The sequence below is a fragment of the Alligator sinensis genome, unplaced genomic scaffold, assembly GCF_000455745.1.
Source record: "Alligator sinensis unplaced genomic scaffold, ASM45574v1 scaffold1242_1, whole genome shotgun sequence".
Classification (NCBI taxonomy): domain Eukaryota; kingdom Metazoa; phylum Chordata; order Crocodylia; family Alligatoridae; genus Alligator; species Alligator sinensis.
In genome coordinates, this window is record NW_005842833.1 from 195,059 (window position 1) to 215,252 (window position 20,194).

The 20,194-nt window shown below is 46.8% G+C and overlaps 1 protein-coding gene across 1 annotated transcript in view; it reads right to left on the bottom strand.

Moving 5' to 3' along the window:
- Positions 1-20,194, bottom strand: part of CORO2B (coronin 2B) — a 112,440-nt gene that overhangs the window by 60,308 nt on the left and 31,938 nt on the right. Inside the window, 1 exon segment of the mRNA XM_025191583.1 lies at positions 1,950-2,150. Coding sequence (XP_025047368.1) covers positions 1,950-2,150 — 201 coding nt within the window.

The window sequence follows — 20,194 nt, forward strand, 5'->3', positions numbered from 1 at the left end:
AGTCTAACAGAGTTATTTCTGAGCTCCTGCAAAGAGCTGAAGGAAATCTCTGGATGAGGGGTGGAAGTTAAAGTGCAAAGTCATGTGCTGAAAAAAGAAAAGCATATTCCAAATAGGAGTGTTACTCAGTAGAAGTATGGGGGACTATGCACATGTATTAAAGCAATTTACAGTGGCAACTAGCAGGCAGCTCCAGATGCTGCGAAAACAACATTTAGCAGGGAAATAAAACCGTGGATCAAATTTGCTTTTAAAAATGGCTCATAACTCACCAGTCTTCAGAAACGGAGTCTCACCAAACCGGGCACGAAGTTTCAAACATGTGACAGGCAGGAGGGTACGGTTTTTAGATCAGGAGGCCGTGAACTAAAAAAAAAGTTTCGAACATGTGACAGGCAGGAGGGTACAGTTTTTAGATCAGGAGGCCGTGAACTAAAAAACGACAGCGCTATGCACTCTGAGCACCTCCCGCCAGTCAGCTGCACGCGGTGCTTGGGTCTAGGTGGTGAAAACCGAATATACGCCCCGACTTTAAGTGCACAGAACGCAAAATCAAGGCTTAATCACTGTGACATGAGTGACAAGCTGAGCCTTGAACAGACTGGAGAAGGCAGACACAAGATGTGTGGAGGATGACAAACTGCAAATGATAATGGTGCAATAATCTCTCCTCCAGACTACACAGCAAAGATTTGGCAGCAGAAATAAAGAAGAAAAGTCACTAGGACCTTGTGACAGATTCTGAGAATTAGGGAACACGCCAAGTCAAATTTTCATGTTGCAAAACCCCTCTTAAAGACTGAGGAAAAGCAGGATTCAGCCCTGTCTTACCAGGACGTGAGTCCAGGTGGACTCGAATCCTTCAGACTGAGAAACAGAGGCTCAGCGTGTCCCTGGAAGAGACAGGAGGAGCATCAAACCCAGCTGTGCCTAAGACATGGGTCCACTGCTAAGATCGAAAAGTAATCTCATACAAACCTTACTTGAGTGTTTGATGGTGCAGCTTATCATGAAAGAAGAGTCGCAAGAGAGTATTCAGTATTGCCCAAATCCCCCCGCACCCTCCAGAGCAACGCTACAGCATCTGTTTTCCAAATGCCCAAGATTTCCGTTCCCTTCTTTTGTATTTGTGCTCCAATGCAACCTTCAGTACCTTGACACTGAAGACCTGGGCCTCTGATCAGCTCAGGACTCCCTGCAGCTCTACAGTAGCTCTCACGGGTCATGGAGGGGAGCAGAAGATGACTTGCTTCAAGAGCACCTAAGCCCATAAAAGAAGGTTTCTGCCATTTCATTTGGCTGCTGCAGGGGAAGGAGATAAAGTCATGCCATCTTGGACACTGCAGGCATCTGCCTTCAGGAAATTCTGCATTGTGGTTGTGTCACACACACGTCTCTGAAAGGGTGTGTCACACAACTTGGCACGTCCGCACAGAACAAGCGTCTCACGGTCTGTTGGGATGTGCACAATTTAGATGAGACAAACACTACAAATGTGGGGTCTTGATCCTACCCTGAGCAGAACCATTGAGAGGGATGGGGCTCCTTAGGAGAATAAGGTCACACAAGCCATTATGGAGGGAACAGATCTATAGCAAACTTCAAAACCAATGTTTCCTTGCTTATAAGGAAGCACTAGGTGAGACCTGAGAGAGGCCCTCAGACTGAGAAGTGCAAGGGCCACGATAGCAAAAAAGTTTGTACACAAATCTTTGATTTTTTTTCCCCCCTAAAAGATCTAAAGGAAAATACCATTTATTAAACCCACTTTCAAGCTTCCCTTCCATAAACAAAAAGAAAATCCACAAAAAACCCCTGAAAATACCAAAGATTGCAGCACGTCACCATCGTATTAAAGAGATTCCTGGGACAGAACGTCTGTTTTAACAGCCGTGCATGAAGATTACCACTGAATTGCATTCAGGTTTTGTTAAGGAAAAATGACTTACTTGTTCCAGAGGAATGACAAGAAAGGACCCTCCGCCAGCGCTCTCCGTCACGATGGCGAGGAACTTGGCATTGACCGCACAGAAATGGTTGTCGTGGACGTTCTTGGTAATTGGAATCCCATCAAAGCAGTGCTCTCGGTTCGCCACTTTCCCATAGACATTTCGAAACTTTGAACTGCGATACTGTGGGCGCCATGACATCTGTAGAGCAAACATGTAGAGATTTTTAAAAATGTCCACATTTTAGGAGGGAAGTGATGCAGACACACACTAACTCCCAGGACTAACTCAAATGGAAACACCCCAAGAGTAGCTCAAGTCCTCCCTTCGTGTCAGTAGGACAGAACATCGCCTGCCACGTCCTTCTATGTGAATCTCCAAACATCCTCGAAAGGTTCAGCTCCCACTTCTCATTTAGTTCACAAGTCCGGAGTTGCAATGGGGAAATTCTCCCTCAACTTGCAGACAGATCTGGGAGGAGAAGATCATTTAGGCATGGCTGGGAAATTGTTCCAACGTTCACTTGGAAACAAGTACAGCATAGTCAGCAACATTTGAATCATCATCGGACAGTGACAAGAAAGCTGGGGAGCTAATGAGCAGGTGAGCCAAGCTTCGTGCTAATGATGAACTGCTCGGTTCACCTTCTCTTTGCAAATGTGTGCAGAATTATTCCCAAATTCATGATATTGTTGAGGAAAAGCTGTGAGCTGCTATTCACTGAAACTGGAACACAGCTCCAATCATTTGATCTTTGGACGTGCCTTTGGACATCCTCCCAAAGCACCTAACAAGAATAAAGGACATCCATCTCCATGATTTCAAAATACTTCTTCATTATGAAGGAACAATACACAGTGAAGCTAATGGAAGTTGGGTAGACTGAGGAAGGGCAAGCTAGCATTTAATAAAACAGTGTATACCAGGGATGCCCATGGGGCTTTGGGGCTTCTCACAGCTGCCAGAGCCGCTGTGTTGGCATGGCCAGCACCAAGTGAGTTCATGTCTTTGGACATGGATGAAAATGAACTGCCTACCGGTACCTGTCAATGAGGAATAAGGATGTCCACACAGGGAACTATGCAGAGTGGCTACTGTGCTTTAAATTCAGACCCCATCCTATTCTGCAATAACTTCCCCGCTTTGCATTGTTGGAGCACTTACCCATGCAGATGTGGCAACTGTCTACACAAATAAAAGACCCCCAGAGACCAATTTGCACAGTTCCCACTGTGGATGCACTCATGCTGAATCTGTTTGCAAAGGGAAAGGAGGGCAGTTGTAGGCTCATTTCTGAGTGTTTTCAGCGCTGCTTGGAGATTGTGTGAAGCCCCCTGAAAAGGCCAAATAAAACAGACTTCCATCTTTAGAAACAGCGCTGTATTATTTGTTGACTTCCATCGGGGAGAACAGGTCCTTACGATGCAACAACCATTGCTCTGCCCCAAGGACTTAAGTGTTTCGAAAAGCATAAGCACTTAAGCCCCCTAGCAGCAGCATCATAAGTGTTTAAACCTCTATCAACACACTGACAACTGCACAGTTGAGGACTCAAAAGCAGCTTATGGCTCCCTAACTAACATCCACCAACAAACGCTCATGCGCCTGCACTCAAGCAAAAGGCCTCATGCTCATCACATCTCTCAACAAGTATCAATAGCAGGCACATCTTTTCCAGACCTGGCTTTAATGAATACAGTAGTAACGCTTATCCTATCACTTCCACTGCCCCAGCTGGATTGCACGGAGCATCCCGTGCTGAAGACTCTCGAAATATAAAATGCTGCCGTTCGGCCCATTTACGCTCTTCTTGTGCGGCAAAGTGCGGTCACTTTCTCTGACAGGCAAAGCGGCGGAGGTGGGGAAAGAAGTCAGGGAGCAAGGCCTGTTTTTTGCATAAATGCATAACTTACCCAGAGCGGTGGTGGAGTCTCCCTCCTTGGAGGTGTTTAAGCCCCAGCTGGACAAAGGCTTGGCTGGAATAATGGAGTTGGGGCTGGTCCTGCTTGGAGCAGGAGGTTGGCCTATTTGTGACCTCCTGAGGTCTCTTCCCACCCTCGTTTTCTATGACTTGATAATAACTGGGCTATTCTAGAGGCTCCATGACAACACTTGCTATAATGATTAGCAATTAACAGACCTGGCTCACGTGGCTTAGTCCTTGGCCAAACAAATGGAGCCATATTCTGCAGAGGACTAACCTGAACCCAGAGCATCAAAATGATGGGTGGTTTATTCATCCTTTGGCAACCGAGGATGTAGGGATGCAGTGAGATCTTATTCTCTTGCAAAGAAAATTATTTTTGTAGGGTTTTGCTCAGCATCTAGCATAACAGCCTGTCCTTCCCAAAGCTCCCTGGGAAATCCCCAATGAGAATAGTTAGAGAGCACCTCAATAGTCCTCTCTGAGCCATGCTACCTAAGCTGAGTATCGCTCCAAGTGGTGCTTCTACACTGGATGTTTGTAATTGCTTACGAAAGAAGGCTGTTTAAAAAAAAAATGCAGCAAATCTGGTATTGCTGAGCCAGGCTGCAGCCTCCTCTGATGAGGAAAAAGTGAAGTAGCAGGTTGCAAGTCAAAGTATAGCGAGCCCATCCAATGACCCACAGCTTTAACAGGATGGTTTGGCCTGGTTTACAGGAGTCCCAAGTGATTCAGGCTAACAATTCATCTCTCATGTCCAGGTGAACATGCCCCGTGTTCCCACAAGTTAACCACCTGCCCCCGGACCCCGCGTGCTCTGCCAGAGCGATAGGGAGACGTGCCCTCTGTGTCTCTTTACACCAAGGTCACCATGTAGGAAGGAGCTTCTAATTTAGCTTTTCCTAGGGGCACTTGGACACCAATATGCTGATCACCGACCCGTCCAAGCAATATCAGTGACAAGGTCAGACGTGGCATCATAGGATTTTTTCCGCACATAACATCTGGAGGTCCAGTCGGGAGAAACAGAGGAGCCCACGCTCACCTTTCGGTGCTATTCTGTCGTTCCCTGGCTGCACGAATGATATGTCTAGAGAGAGCTTGGAAATTTTCCTTAGAGTGGTATTTTCTCCCTGTGTTAAAGTCTAGAGCAGATACGACCGTTGGCATCCTCTAAGCAGGGAGATACTTGCAATTTTGAAACTGCATTAAAGAAATTATGAAGTGATCTAGTATTTGGGCTCCAGGAAGACACATCCCCTCCTGGTGTTTGATTAATTCACCAAATTTGCTCAACTAGTCCCTGTCAAACTGCCCGGTGTAAGCAAGTTCAGAGATTTATTTTAAAACGCAGAGCTGGTTGTTCCAAGGGCCGTGATGGATGGAGCTGTCCTATCCATCTGGGACTCAAGAAAGTGCAAGATACTGTAATTTTCAGGATTTCAGCCTCTTTCTATTTTTAAATCCCTGTTATTTGTTCTTTCACACAACTCGGGGCAAACTTCCATTCTGTTCTCACCCTGGGGAGAGGAAGCCATAAGTCCGAGTGAATATTTCACTGGAGAAATCTCTCATTTAACCTCAGCAAATATTTCCTGTCAACAATGTCTAGTAGCTCCAAAGGCTCTGCACCGCCGATAGCCAGGAAGCACCAGTGAAATATCTGGAAATTGCTTCATGCTGCTTTGTCCAGAAGAGCCACATTGTGCAACGCAACCAACGCCGCTCCTCTCGGGGCTAAGCAATTCTTTAGACCCGGCTCCTTCCTGGAGCGATGATCGTTTCGGCAGCCAAGAGGCACACCGGCGTCAGAAATAGCTCATCACGTCATGTGGGAGACTTGAGATGAAGTCTCACTCAAGCCATCAGAGCTTGGGAGCATCGTGGGGGTGGAGGAAGGGCACCCCAAACCGGCCTCCCAGCTGTAGAGGCCACCAGCTGCACAGCCCACGAGGAGGCATTTTGGGATCCAACGCAGGAAGTCGGGCGTTCGGAAACGACAACAGCCGGGGAAAGAGCCTGGGGCTCAAAGCTGGATTAAAGGGCAAGCAAGATAAGGGAGAAACCCCATTTAAAAAGCTGCCCACGGTCACCAAGAACGCTAGGATCGCTGGTGTCATCGTTACCCCTTTGCTTTCAGTGTTAGGGAAAGTCATACAAATCTGCGGTGAGTTAAACCGCCATGCAGAGAGAACTGCTGATGAAAAAGATCTGCGGGAGTTTCTCCTCTAAGGAGAAAAGGAAGAAAAGTGCCATTACAGTTAGCAAAAGGAAACAGTCTGAATGCATCTGAGATGCTGCTGTGCAGTAGCGTTGGGGGCAATAACCCTTGGGGGCCACTCACTGCACCGTAGCATCAGAAGAAAGCATGCGGGGACCCTACGGTGCAGTCATTTAGTTATGCAAACACTAAATGACCGCGCCGTAACAACTGCGCAGTCCACCGGTCGCGTAGACACGGTCTTGGAGTCTGATACCCGCGTGTGTGATCCTGCAAAGAAAGGAATGAAATGTTTCTGTGGTTCTCCAAGTCCTTATGGCAGGGTACCTAGGCAGACAGGAAGGCACAGTGAGATGAAATCCTGATGGCAATAGCAAAACTCGCATGGGTTTTAACAGGGTCAAAATTGAACCAGTAGTACTTCAAAGTGCAAGTAAATAGGCAGCAGGACAGGAGCCTGCAGCCCTGGGCTCCCTTCCTAGCTTTGCTATAGACCAGCATGCCCGATAGGGCAAGTCACTCTGGTTTCCCTCTCCGTGAAAAGGGGAGAGTGATTCTTCCAGCTGCGCTGCAAAGGCTGAGTATCACGATAGAAGCTGCCGCTCCGCTTAGAAGAGCAATTCTTCAGGAGGTTATAATATAGTTGGCAGCCAGCTGGAGAATCCTTCCAATCCAGATTTATTTTATGCATCTTCTCAGTCAAGTCTTTACAGACTTCCAGGGGAAATATGTTGACATGAAATAGTGCATCCAGGCTTTATTTTCGCAGCAGCGCGTGCAAGATTGCAGCAAAACAGCTCATGAGGCCAACACTGCTGCCTGTCCTAGCATGAGCAGCACCCCAGGAAGATGGTGTAACTATTTGCTTCTGGGCCAGGGGGTCCACTAAACACAGATCATCACAGTTAATATAGATAGATAGATAGATAGATATTTATGCACACTATACTCCATCTTACAAACACATTCAGCTGGTTTCTTTTTGGATTGATTTGCTATTTGGAGCTACGTGCATTGCGGAGAGTGAAGTCATTCTGAAGGGATAAAATAATTGAAGTTGACTTCGAAAGGCACAAAGCGTAGCATGTGCCTAAATAGTCATTCACTTGCCAGCCCTAGGAAGACTTTGCACTTTGTTGCTACAAAGTTCAGGAACAATGTCATATTGAATTAAATAGGTTGAATGTTTGTGATGGTTGCCCATTAGCCAGTTTCAGGAAGAAGATAAGATTTATCTCCTTATCTAAGTCATTGTTTTTGGACTACGTGCAAAAGGTCCTGACTTTGTTTAAAGTCTTAATTTGAATTTTATCTTTAGAAGTCTTTTACAAAAAGAGCAAATATCCTGAGTTCCGAGAGATCAAACCCTAGAGCCTTTTGACAAATTGGTAAGAAATGGTCACTTGCAGTGGTATGGAAGTTCCCTAGAATAATTAAGATGATTAACAAAAGAAACTAATTACTAAGCAAAAGAATCTGTTGAGTAAGATCCGAGCCCAAATTTGGGGGTAATGACAGGTTTGAGTAGGAGGAGCCCATTGACGGCAGCTCACTCAATAAAAACTGTAACTTACAACCTCTCCGTGAACACGAATCTCTTAGTTCACGCTGAAGCTGCAGAGCGCCCGAAAGGGACTGAAAGAAGGGGACTTAGTCCTATCAGTATTGAGGCCAGCCCATTGAATCGTATTGCTGAGGCGAGCCCATTGAACCGTACTACTGAGGCCAACCCATTAAATTGTACTACTGAGGAATGAAACCGTATTTTGGTATTTGGCTTCTTGGAATTCTAGGATTGTAAGTATATTATGAAAAATAATAGTATTGATTCAAATTTAACTTTTAGTTGTAATTGTAGTTGTTTTTGTAACACTAATTCTTATCGCATTGTTTGGGAAGGAAGTGCATTTGGAGCATTGTTTCTGATATATGTAATTATTGTGTTCTTAATGTTTGTGGTGTTTCTTAAAGCTAAGCAGTGTTATATACGTAGCAAAGAGTTTTAAAATAAAATTGTGTTGTATAAATTAAGTGTGTAATCCTTGTGAAATCGTGCAATCAGCTAACTACTCCCCCAGCCAGTGCATCAAAACGAATCAGTAAATTGTGTGGGATTTTCTCTATTCCATAACCCACTAGAGACAAACAAGTTCACCTGTCTGGGAGTTAGAGTCCCCTCTCACACCACTCAAGCACCTGTGTTAGGGCCCTGCGTTACTTCTGATTTACTCCAGCAAAATCACGAGCCCCGTGCTGTTTTGTCCTGAACCTCCATTCTTTCCAGGCAGAGCAACTTCACTGCAAGTCAGCTATCCTCAGGCCCTAGCAGGAGGGTTGCACTGTGGCTGATCTTCCACGTGGCAGGTATACCGCCACCTCACAAATACAGCATCCTGGTGCATGTGAAGGACAATTCAGTTATCAAGAACAATTCTCTCCTCCTTCAGGGAAAGTTGCTTTTATCAGTGCTTTGTTCCATGATTAATGCTAGAGGGTAAAGCTTTGGGATGGCTGGAAAGTCAGTTTTAAAACCCTTGGTTTCCCCAGCCCTGATCCTGCAGCAGATTACTTCGACAGAGGTTAAGCTTTCCTGTCTGGGACTTTTCAGGAAAGCAAGACCTGGACTGCAGCCCTATCATTACTTTTCTGCAATTCACACATCGAGGTATCTGCTCTCAATTGCAGGAAGAAAAACAGATATTTTCAGGCTAACCTCCTGCTAAAAAAAAAAAATCTCTACCAAAGAAAGCATTTCCTCTCCATGAGCTGCAGCACAGCCAGCTATTTCTAGTGACTTTGCACACTAATTGGATACAGGAAAGATTCACACAGTGACAAATGCTGGATTTTAATCCAATCCCATTGTTAAGAGTTCAGGGTGAGAATATCCACAAACCCGTTGAAACAAATGTTGGGGATGCATGGGTGAAGTGGAGGTGATACCTGAATGAGCAGACACATAGAGAGGAGCTTAACTCTGGAAATCCTTTTGGGGCTATACTAGAATTAAGATATCCAGCCGCTCTGTTTTCCTTCTGACAAAACTTGGAAGTGGAGTATGTAACCATTATTTGATGCTTGCTTTTAAATGTAAATTCAGTGCGGTTTGACAATGCAGCATCTAAATGATCTTTGTTCCCAAAATGTGGTTATTGTACTTTGCATGATACAGGTTTGCAAACAGCAACTGCTCGGGCAGAGTTTGGGAAACAAAGCAAAAGAAATGTCACGACTATGCGGGTCTGGTGGAAAGAGGGTAATTTTTCATTGAGAAGAAGCCCACAAATGAGATTTCTACCAGCTCGGTGTTGAAGGATGTAAGCTTTTATAAAAAGCAGAAGCACAGTCTCACATCGCAGCATGATAAATGGGCAGGAGACCACCTTTTCTGCAGGACCAAAGACCAAAATTCAAAATAGTCAAGTAAGAGACTGACCCCAGGGGCTAGGACTGGATTCTGGTACACAGGAGGAAAAGAAGAGAAATAAAGCTTAGTTGTGCACTTCAATATGTGAACCCAGTACTTAGCTTGCTCCCATTTACACCACTGAGTCCATCCAGTCTTTTAAATAGGAGCGGATCAAAGGATAACTATAGCAGAGGTGATTTTAAACTCTAGCAGGTGCAGGCACTCAAGAATACCCATGCATTGTTTCCAGCTCATCAAGTGTGAGGGCTCTCAGGCTCCTAATTGCAAGGATCAAGGCCCTGGGAGGTACTAGCAATGCAGATCTTGATAATGCAGCAAGCCAGCCCCGCCCTTCAATTTACTGGGAGGCTAGTAGGGACTTTGGCAGCAGTGTTAATTGACTAAGAAAGAATCCCCAAACCATGCACAGCTGCAGAAGGCGAGGGCAGCTGCTGGGGTAGAAGAGCTGTGCAAGAAGCTTAAGCACTGGGGCAAAAAGAGGCTTGCCTTGGAAAGCAGCTGCTGCTAAAGCAAGGCCTGGAGCATCTTTGCTGCAGGTCCAGGTGCGCCATGCGGAAGATCCCACCGGACAGTTTAGGCCTCCTCCACTGCTCGCTTCCCCTAGTCTAGGCGGGCGCATGAGGAGGGGCAGGGGGGAGAGAGAAGCAGGCAAATGGTAGTAAAATCCCCCTTTAGCTTCATGCAGAGATTGCCCCTTGCACAACAGCAAGCCAGTTAGGGCTGCCATATGCCCAGCGGCACAGTTAGAGCCAGGATCCAGCCTACAAGGTGCTTTTAAAGTGGCAAACCATGGCTTGCTGTCTGCATCTCCTCAGAGCTGCGGCGTCGTGTCGCTCATCCGATCGTGCGAAGTAGCACGCACGCAGCTCTGTGCTGTATACCCCGAGAGTCAGACTTGAGCTTTCTTCAGCTCCCCTTAGAAATGTCTAGGATGATGGGCACTTCAACCCTACGACTAGGATTATGAGAGAAAGAAAGTTTATTTGCATTCCTACTTATGCTTTGGAAATTATTTTTCGGTAGGGAAAAATAAAGCTTAAATGCCGGATGAAGGTCTGAAGCTGCACGTGCATTTGCATGTGTAGAGGAGAGCTCAGATGATCCAGTGCAGAGGTTCCCAAACTTTTTCTTACTGTGTACCCTCTTCCAGATTTACCACCTGCCTGCATCCCCCTACCAGCATCCGCCTTCTAGTTGAACCCCTTCAAATCTGCCATTACACAGTTTCTGCCCCCCAGAGATGTCTTGTGTGTCCCGGGGGTAGGTGTCCTGCAGTCTGGGACCCCCTGGTCTAGTGCAAAGGAGGAAAGGGTCACTAGTGTATTCTTCATGGCACTAATAGCTCTCCTTCATGATGAGGAACATGAGCTTACAGTCAAATGGGAGCTTCCCCCTGACCAACGCAAACCAAATCTCCTTCCTTTTAATAGATGGCAAACCAGCGATCAGCTATGAACTGCCTGCCCAGAGGAGTTTTCCACCTATCGACACCTCTGTGAAAGCCGATGAAATAATTAACTTTCATTTCTACCCAGGAGAACTTTTACAATCTTTTCTGCAATGCCTGATGAAGGGTGTTTGTGCCCGAAAGGTTGCAATGAAAGATTTTTTTTTGTGCAAAAATCTTGTTGGTGTAATAAAAGAGATCATCTCTGCTCTGAGTCCTGATTGCCTCAAGTCTCCAGAGTTACCCATTAAAAATCAGATCCAGAAAGTTTTTCGAAATACTCTCAGCTTGTGGCATTTGTCACATCCCGCGCGATGGAAGCAGCAGTGCAGATCAGAGAAGCACGAGGTCTTCCTCCCCATTAACATTTCAATGGGGTAATGCGATAGGTAGGGCCATGAATAATGCATTGCAGAGCTCAGACACTGAAGCAGCAATGCAGATCAGAGAAGCACGAGGTCTTCCCATTAACATTTCAATGGGGTAATGCGATAGGTAGGGCCATGAATAATGCATTGCAGAGCTCAGACACTTCCCCTTTCTCTCTCTCCCACTAATTATCTCTCTCCCTCCCCTCTTCGTGCAATCCCATGTGAAGCGCAGAACTGAAGTCAAGCTACAGAGCAGCAGGGTGGGGTTCACCCCTCCCCACTCTTTTTGCTTCTTCATCAATTATTTAAAGCACAGCAAAAAAAATGAAAGCATTGTTAGCTGTTCACCCAGCTCCTCTCCTTGGCATGTCACTCCAGATTCTTGCACTGGCTGCGTGTTTAAATACAGCCCTTTACCCAGATGTGCCAAGCGGAGGCCGTGCGAGAAGACAAGAGGGGCTCAGCAAGCCGCTGCCTCTGTGGAAAGGTGCCGACGGCTTTCCTGGGAGAGGGTCCGTACCTAGGATGTAACACATGCCGGGGGCACTGACTGCCACTGGCTTGTCTGCAAGGGCTTTACATGGGTTGGAGCACTGTCTCCAAGCCATTACCCCTTTCTGAGCTTTCTGAGCATTGCAGAGCTACACAAAAGGAGGCCTAATGGCCATGTTCCTGAACCAAATAGCCTGGAGGGGCTTCGGTCTAGGAGTTTCTCCAAGCGTGAGAATTAGAGGAGCTGTGGGAGGAAACCGGGAGCTGAATCAGTGAAGCGATGAGGCTTGTGCAAGGTGTGGAAAACACGCTCGAGATGCCAGATGGCTGCAGCTGGGAGCAGGGCACCTGTGCCTTCCCTGAGGCTTCTGCCAGGGGGATTTGCCCACGTGCAATCAGTTTATTACCCCTCCTCCAGGAAGCAGCTCTCCTGCTACCGCTGTGCTTTCAGCTGCAAATAGAAACCATGCACAAGGCCCCAAAAGCTGCTGCCATGTGGCAAAGGGGGGACAATACCTCGGTAAACACAAGGGTAGGCAATGCCCCATGTTTTTGGGGTTTTTTTTTAATAATATGCAACCTCCTCCATTTCAGTGCAGTGACGTGAGATCTCCATACATCTGGCTAAGCAAAACAGGGTCACCTGTGACCAACCACTATCACCACCCTTTGCAAGAACGAGTGTTTAGCCTCTGGCCCATGGGCCCAATCTGGTCTGTTTGGCCACGTTATTCGGCCCATCCCCTAGGTCCAGAAATGTGGCAGTGGGGCAGCGGTGGGAATCTGAATTTCTGCCACCGTCCCAGACTTGTGGGGAGGCAGATGGTGCAGCCCCAGGTCCAGCCATGCACTGGACCTCTGCATGGGGTTGTGCTTCAGCTGGATCTGGCCCCCAGGTCAGGTCAGCGTGCTGGATCTGGGCCAGCACGCAGTGTGCTGCAGCCGGACCCAGTGCTCACCCCACGCTGCCCCAGGCCCATGAACCAACCCTGCCTATGGGATCCAGCCTGCAGACTGGCCCCACGCCGCTCGTCCAGCCCATGAGGCCGGAAAGCTGAGCACCGCTAAACCGAAGTGAAATGCATACCCCTCATCTAAAGGAAAAGAAGAAAATAAGCCAATCTATTACCGCTCTGGGGTTTCAACCTAATCTAATCTCAGGCTGCTGGAAAGCTATATGTACGAGCAGTGCCAAGTGAACCTTAACTCTAGTTTTACAAACTTCTTTGTCCCGGATGCAGCTGATTATGTAAACGGCTTCACCGGGATGCACAGCCATAGCCACGGGGGGCAGCCTACAGTGATCCCACTCCAGGCTTAACCCTGCCCCTTGCCCATGTTCCCCGGGGCGTGGAGGAGCGCTGCTTATGGACTCTCTCATGACCGTCTCGCTGGCCAGCATCGAGCGCTCATCCCTGCTGCACAGCGAGCTCCCTCCGGTTATGGTGCATGGAGATGAAATGTTTTTCTAGCAAATGGGAAAACATTACAATGCGAGATGCTGCCAGCAGCATGTGGTCTTCGGGCCTGTCTGATTGCCCAAGAGATAGAGAGCAGAATGCTGTTACTGCAGTTTAAAGAAAAAAGCCCCAAGAATCTCTGTTTTAACAAAAAGGGGATTTAACATAAAGGAGACAAATGCCACTAAACAATGCCTGCCAAAATACATCTTCACTGTTATTCCAGCTACAGGATGAATTGGAAGGGACACAATGGCTTGTTTTACCCCATGCTCATGCAGCCTCCTGCTGGGAACCGCGTTTTCGTACCTTGAGCCAGAGCCTCGCCTCGCCGGCCTCCGAGCAAGAGCACAAAGCCGGCAGAAGTGCATGTGAAATAGGCAGATGGGGTCATCTGGGGATGAGAGCTCCATAAAAGTGATTACAAAAAGCACCACCCTCTTGGTATTTTAGGCTGCCGAATGAGCCAAGTCTCCGCGTTGGCAAAGCAGTAGCATTTAATAATGATTGTGCTGCTTTGGCTGGAACGGTGAGTGCTTCGGCATATCCCAGATTATTTCTAAGCAGGAGAAAAGTCACAGTAGCTCTGCGCATTTGTACGGCCTGATCTGGGCCAAAACCGGGGGGGCGGGGAGGAAAGAAAAACAAGCAAAAACACCCACATTTCTTTCCATGCTCAGAAGTCTCCTTGCTCAGCTTGAGGTTCAGCTGGAAGTCCTCAGCAGGCCATTTGATCTCCGCGCACCCAGCGTGATGGTGGCTGAGGAATACCGCCGGCCAAAACGCTTCATGTGCAAAGGAGCTTTCTCATTATTTTGTCAGACACCTCATTTGCGGCAGGATGCCGCCGGCAGGATCGCTGAACGGGGGGAATGTGTATGTTCAGCTACCACGGGAAATCAGTCCCCGCAGCACGTTTGTTAATAGCTTTGAGAGCCGGGATGAAGAGTTCAAGGCACTGTTAGGGTTGCTGGTTGTAACCGTGTTGGTCTCAGGCGGATAAGGACATACGCCTGAAGAAGGATGATTGCCCCCGAAAGCTTGCCAAGAACAATTTTTCCAACTATTTAGTTGGTTTAATAAAAGATATCCCATCTACCCAAAGAACCTCGCCAGGCATTGTTAGCATCTGTTTTCAGGTGCGACCCATATCATGGGCAAAACAGGGAGCCGAGCAGCCAGAACGACTTCACTACTCTCATACAGCAACAGCACCATCGAGGAGACACCAAACAGCTCTTTTTGGCATGGATTTAACAGCGGTAGGAAAACATGGGAAAGTCCCCCAAAATCCACTGCTGGCAGAAGGCGATGCAACACTTTGGGGCAGCCTTTCAGGGCTGTGGGCTGGGGGCTGGGTTGAGTTCAATCAAGGATATGGACCCAAACAATTGTAAAAGCCAAAATACATTTTGATTTTTTTTAAAAGGAAGTTGTTTTGAATCCGGGTTTTTTTTCTCTCCTTCCTTTTTTTTGCCTCCTAGCCAAAAGTATTCACCGATTTTGACTCAACTGCACAAGCAGTTTTGATGTATTTTTGTTGCAACCTAGTCACAAAAATAGAGGAGTGCTGGCCAACTCTCCTTAGAAATAGGACTAAAAAAAAATAAAGAAATAAGGTCAAACAAGCTCTTAAAACCCACGCGACCCTGTGAGCGTGCAATCTGGCCGTGACCCCTGCCAGCTGAGCGGTGGCTGCTCAGATCCTGATGCCCTTTGCTTCATAGCCTTGAGCAGGCCTGCCTCAGAGCCGTGCTGGCTCCTGTACCGATGATCACCTTGAGGTAGATGCATGCACTACTGCGCGAAGCCAGAGCTTCAGGCCATCATTTTGATACTGCGGCCCAAGCCATCTTGCAAGAAGGCAAGATGCTTGATGACTTGGGCTGGGATATCTTGATCTTGAGTCAAGTTCTAGATGTAAAATGGGCAGCCAGCATGGGAGGCATGATGTGCCCATACTGGCCCATGTTGAACGGTTCAACCCTTCTCCTCAATGATGCCAGCCAGAGTTTCCTCGGGACCGATGGCTTCCTCGCTGGCTATGCTGCATTGCTGTGGTAGGGCCAGGAGGGATCAAAGGAGTGCATAACAATGGCCAGGTCATCAATCCCCAGCGATGCAGAAAGGGTAAGTCATGGAGCCTGTTATGTGAGCGCTGGTTTTGGAGGGGGACTCCAAAGGGGAGGCCAAACAATGGCAATCTCGCTCCATGGTTTGAACAGACAAGTCAAGGGTGTTTATGTGACAACACACATTTAGACCCATTTCCCTGCTTTGAAATCTAGGTTCAAGTTGCCGTTCCACTTTTCTTTCAGGGCCTGCTCCTGCATCCTTTCCTCAGGCAAAACACCCGCAGCACCGAGCCTCAGTAAAGAGAGCCAAGACCCTTATTCAGGATCCAGGGAGTTAATTAAGGGATGTCTGTGACCTGCCCCGTTAATACCCAGCAGTTGCATTCACAACAATGCTGCATCTCAGACGAGAACAATTCTGGCTTGCTTCTGATTTGGAAGAGGATGCCCGCGCTCCTCAGGGGTGGCCAGACCGGCTCGTAATAGAATAAAGATGGGCCTGAGACCCCAATTCACGGGGGTGGAGTACCGAGTTGCACCAGGAGGACACAGTGATGGATCAGGTACATGCCTCCTCAAATACAAAAACCACGTATTCTCCTGCTCCAGCACAGAACAGCCCCATGTGAACGCTGCAAGAGAGAGACTCCAGGTTACCATTCGTTAAACAGTATGGAGAGCAGGCGATCCGCGTCTCAGGAATCTATCTGCAAGCAGCGCTTGTGATCGTGGCATGATGTCAGCATACATTATGGCGCCGCTATACAAATCAATGCCAGCGCCCGTCAGCTCAGAAAAACACATTCTAGTTTACATGAAAGAGGCATAGTGGAGAATTGCTCCTTCCTGTAAGGAAGAAATGGCTTTCAAACCCAGCAGGGTAAGTGGGCCGATGGCCCAGAGTCTTGCCAGATGCCAAGAACCCCCAGTTCATTTAAGTCACTGAGCACTGGGATTCTTCTAATCTTCTCCGGTGCACCATGCAGGTTGGATCTTAAGTAAATGTGTGAGGAGACCAGGGAGGTCTTTTAGTTTTAGTTCCTATGCATATCTCAAAGTGATCAATCAGGTTTGCTTTTGCAGCGATGTCCCTAACAGAAAAGTTCTAAAACAATGTGTGGATCAGATCGATATATTCGTGGTGTGGAAACAACTGCATGAATGCATTTTGGAGTCCCAGTTTTGGAGACATGAAGATTCTGGAGTTATTTTCTGGAGCCCTTGTAGTCTATATACCTATATCTGTATCTATAGATATATAGAGAATACAAGTTCTTATATGTTCTTATACAGAGAGAATGCAAGTTTTTATATATTCTTATACATGTCTATATATATATATATATATATAGAATGCAAGTGCTTATATATTCTTATATAGAGAGAATGCAAGTTCTTATATATTCTTATATATAATTTTCTTATATATGTATAGAATGCAAGTTTTATATGTTCTTATGTATAGAGAATGCAAGTTCTTACATATTCTTATATATAATGTTCTTTTATATATATATATATAGAGAGAGAGAGAGAGAATGCAAGTTCTTATATATTCATATATATATATTCTTATATACATTCTTCTGCATATCCTTATGCTTTGTGCTGTCAATGTTATTAAAACATCTTTTTATTTAGATGTAAATATAGTTAAGAAACTTGCCTTCTGCCTCCAGACCCCATTGACACACTAATAGCTGTTTCATTTTTCACTACCTTGCTCTCCGTTGTTCAAGATTTTTATAGCCATAACGCTTGGAGTCTATTATAAAAACATACTTTTTTGGTTGCTTATTTGATTAAATGAGGTAGAAAGGGCACCGTGACACCCGAAAGCTGGTTTAAGTTTATGCCAACTGTGCAGTCGATCCATAAGATATCACTCATAAACATTTTTGTCTCTTTCAAACCCATTAAAAAAATTCTAGGAAGCTTCTGCTTTTTGTTCCCTCAAGTACAAACTAAAAGTGTCAAAGGAGATAACCCCCTGGGCTATAAAACACATACAAGTATTTATACAGACTGCGAAATGCAGCTTTTATAGCTTCTCTCATTTTAATTTTCCATATCATTTTCTTTTATGCTGTGTTTGGAGAATGCATTAGCATTGGTTATTAGGATTTATGCTTTGTATAAAATATTCAATAATGTCTTTTCTTGCAAGTTTTTAATGCACCACAAATGTAAAGCTGTAAAGCTAGGGAACCATTTGGTCAACTTTCAGACGAGAGTGGCTCTTCAGAGACTCCAGTACAAAGCAACCATTCAACATGGACACAAACTTTTTCTCAGAAAAAATAAACTTTTTAAAGATGTGTATGTTTTAGAAAGACTCCTGCCTTTAAAGGAATGCAAGATGTTCTTGTAGAAACAAAGAGGATTTCTGGATGGGTTATCAGGACTGTAAAGGAAGCTGTAAGGCAGGCTTTCCTTCCACTCCTGCTTTTGCAAGCAAAGCCTCTACTCTAAGCCTACTCAAACGGTACAAAAGATTTTCACATTGCAATGGCGTTTTCCTATTACCGCTTCGAGGCTCCCCAAGTACAAGGAAAGCATTGATAGCTGGAAATTTTTCTATGCAAGCTATTGGTCACTCCCATTTAATTCACATTTCCTCACAATGCCATGAACCTCAGCAGTTCCTTAAATACTTGCAAGCACAAGCTTCTTTGGACATTGCAAGCTTTGGATCTGAAGAAGTCACGCTCTTTGTGCCCCATCCTCACATGCTCAATACTCATCGCAGCCTCCCTTTCTAGAAGCAAGGAAGCAACGGAGACTGACAGAGGAGCGCCAAGCAGCACCTGCTCTCCAGGTCGGCTCCCGTTTTGCCTTGTGATGGTGTGACCGGGTGTTGATCGTCATGGGACAGACAACGCTGTAACGCACTTCCAAGGAATCAGATTTATATTCTGCCTATCCTTATTTTAACGGAGCGCTGCAATACCATTGTGACAGAAGATACCAGCTGTTTCCCCTGGGAAGGCCCAGGTGTGGTTGGACGATGTATTCCTGGAGGGAAACCATTGATAACATTTTGGTAAACAGAGACAAAAGTGGGATTTCATCAGGGTTTACAGCTCTTAATATTCACGTATCTGGCTTAGCTCAAGACAACTCCCTGAATGCATTCTTCAGAGTGACTCAACTTCAGTGCTTTGTTTGGTTTCACACGGGGCTCATTTCCAAGTAGCCCCCCTTGCCCATTTCTAAAACTTCCAGCGTACCCCTGATTTGCTAACCCCTAAATATAACCGGCTTAGTTATCGGTGATACGCAGGAACAGGACTTACTGCTTGTTTGGGCAAGGAGGCGCTTTGGTTAGACACTCTCCCTAAAGTCACGTACCAGAACCTGGAGCTGAAACGAGCCTCGTTTATGAGTCTGCACCGTTTTTCTATTGTTTCCTTTCCTTTCTTTAGTGGAGAGTGGCAGTCTATGGCACACTTTATATGTAGTAAGTTTGAAGGGGTCTCATTCGTTTCAGTACATACCATGCCCTCACCTCACCAAAGCAGTGTGAACCTGCTGACCTGAGGAGAGCCACCTCTAGCTGGAGATATAAATGCCTGTTGGTCAATTAAGTACATCAGGGTTATGAGCAAGTCCCAAAGGGCATGAATATGAGCGTAAAATGTTTCTCCTGGTTCTGGACAATTTAGGCTGAGTGCTGAGCCAGGAAACTTCTCTTGGGTCTTAGGGAGGGCCAAACTAATCCAGCTTATGTAGTAAGCAATGATATTTCAGCCTGCAGGGGTTTAGGTTGTAGCCGTGTTGGTCTAAGGACATAGGCAGACAAGGTTCCTTGGGTGAATTTGATATCTTTTATTAGACCGACCCAAATAGTTGGAGAATAGTTATTAAGCAAGCTTTCGGGTTCAAAAACCCTTCATCAGGCTAAGGAAGTTTCAGCAGTTGGTGTGTGCTCTTCCTGGCTTTCCAAGTAACCAATTTGGTAATTGTGGCAGTGCACCCTTGGGTGCCTGCCACTTTAAGGGGCTTGAGCAGCTTGTGAGGCAGCCTGCAGGTGGGAGCAGACCCAATCAGGCAATCACATGGTAGCCAGGGGGCTGCCTGATTGGTGCGAGGCTGGGCAGTCTGGGTATAAGATTAGGCCCTGAGGAGCAGAGCAGGCAGTTGCAACTGGGGAGCCGATGGGTGAACACCTCCTGGCTCCAGTACTGCTGCTGCCAGAACATCTGGAGGACAGGGCAGGAACTATGGGGATGGAGGAGGTTCCTGGTCCTGGGGCATGACCTGGAACTACACCCTGCTGGGGCTGGATGGTGTGGTGGAGCTGCCGGTGGCAGGGCAATCTTCAGGAAATGCCACACCTGTGCCTCCCTAGTGAAAGGCGAGTATGGCGTGCCAGAAAGCCTCAGCCCCCGCTGCTTTGTGGGTGACCCCATGGAGGGGAAAGACTAGGGGACCACACCCTGACAGAAAAGCACACAGGGCCTAGGTCCACTGAGTGGGGCCTGAGTAGGCCATTGGCTGAGTTGGGGGCCCAGGTATGTTGATAGACTCCTGAGGCCCAAGGGGCATAAGGCCTGGAAGCCCCAATGAGAGGGCAAAATAGTGGCCCCAGTGAGGGGGAGGAGTGAGAGCCGACAGCCATGTAGAGTAGAGCCTGAAGGACTGCACACGGGCCACCTGGAGTAGCCAGAGTTGTGGCCCCAGTGAGGGGGCATGAGGCCCAGGCATGACTATGGATATCTGAGGCCACGTTTGGGCCAGAGGGCGAGTGCAGCCCAGCAGTGGGGCCAGGGGAAGTTGAAAGTGATCTTTGGATGTCACCTGCGAGGCATGGGACACAGTGTAG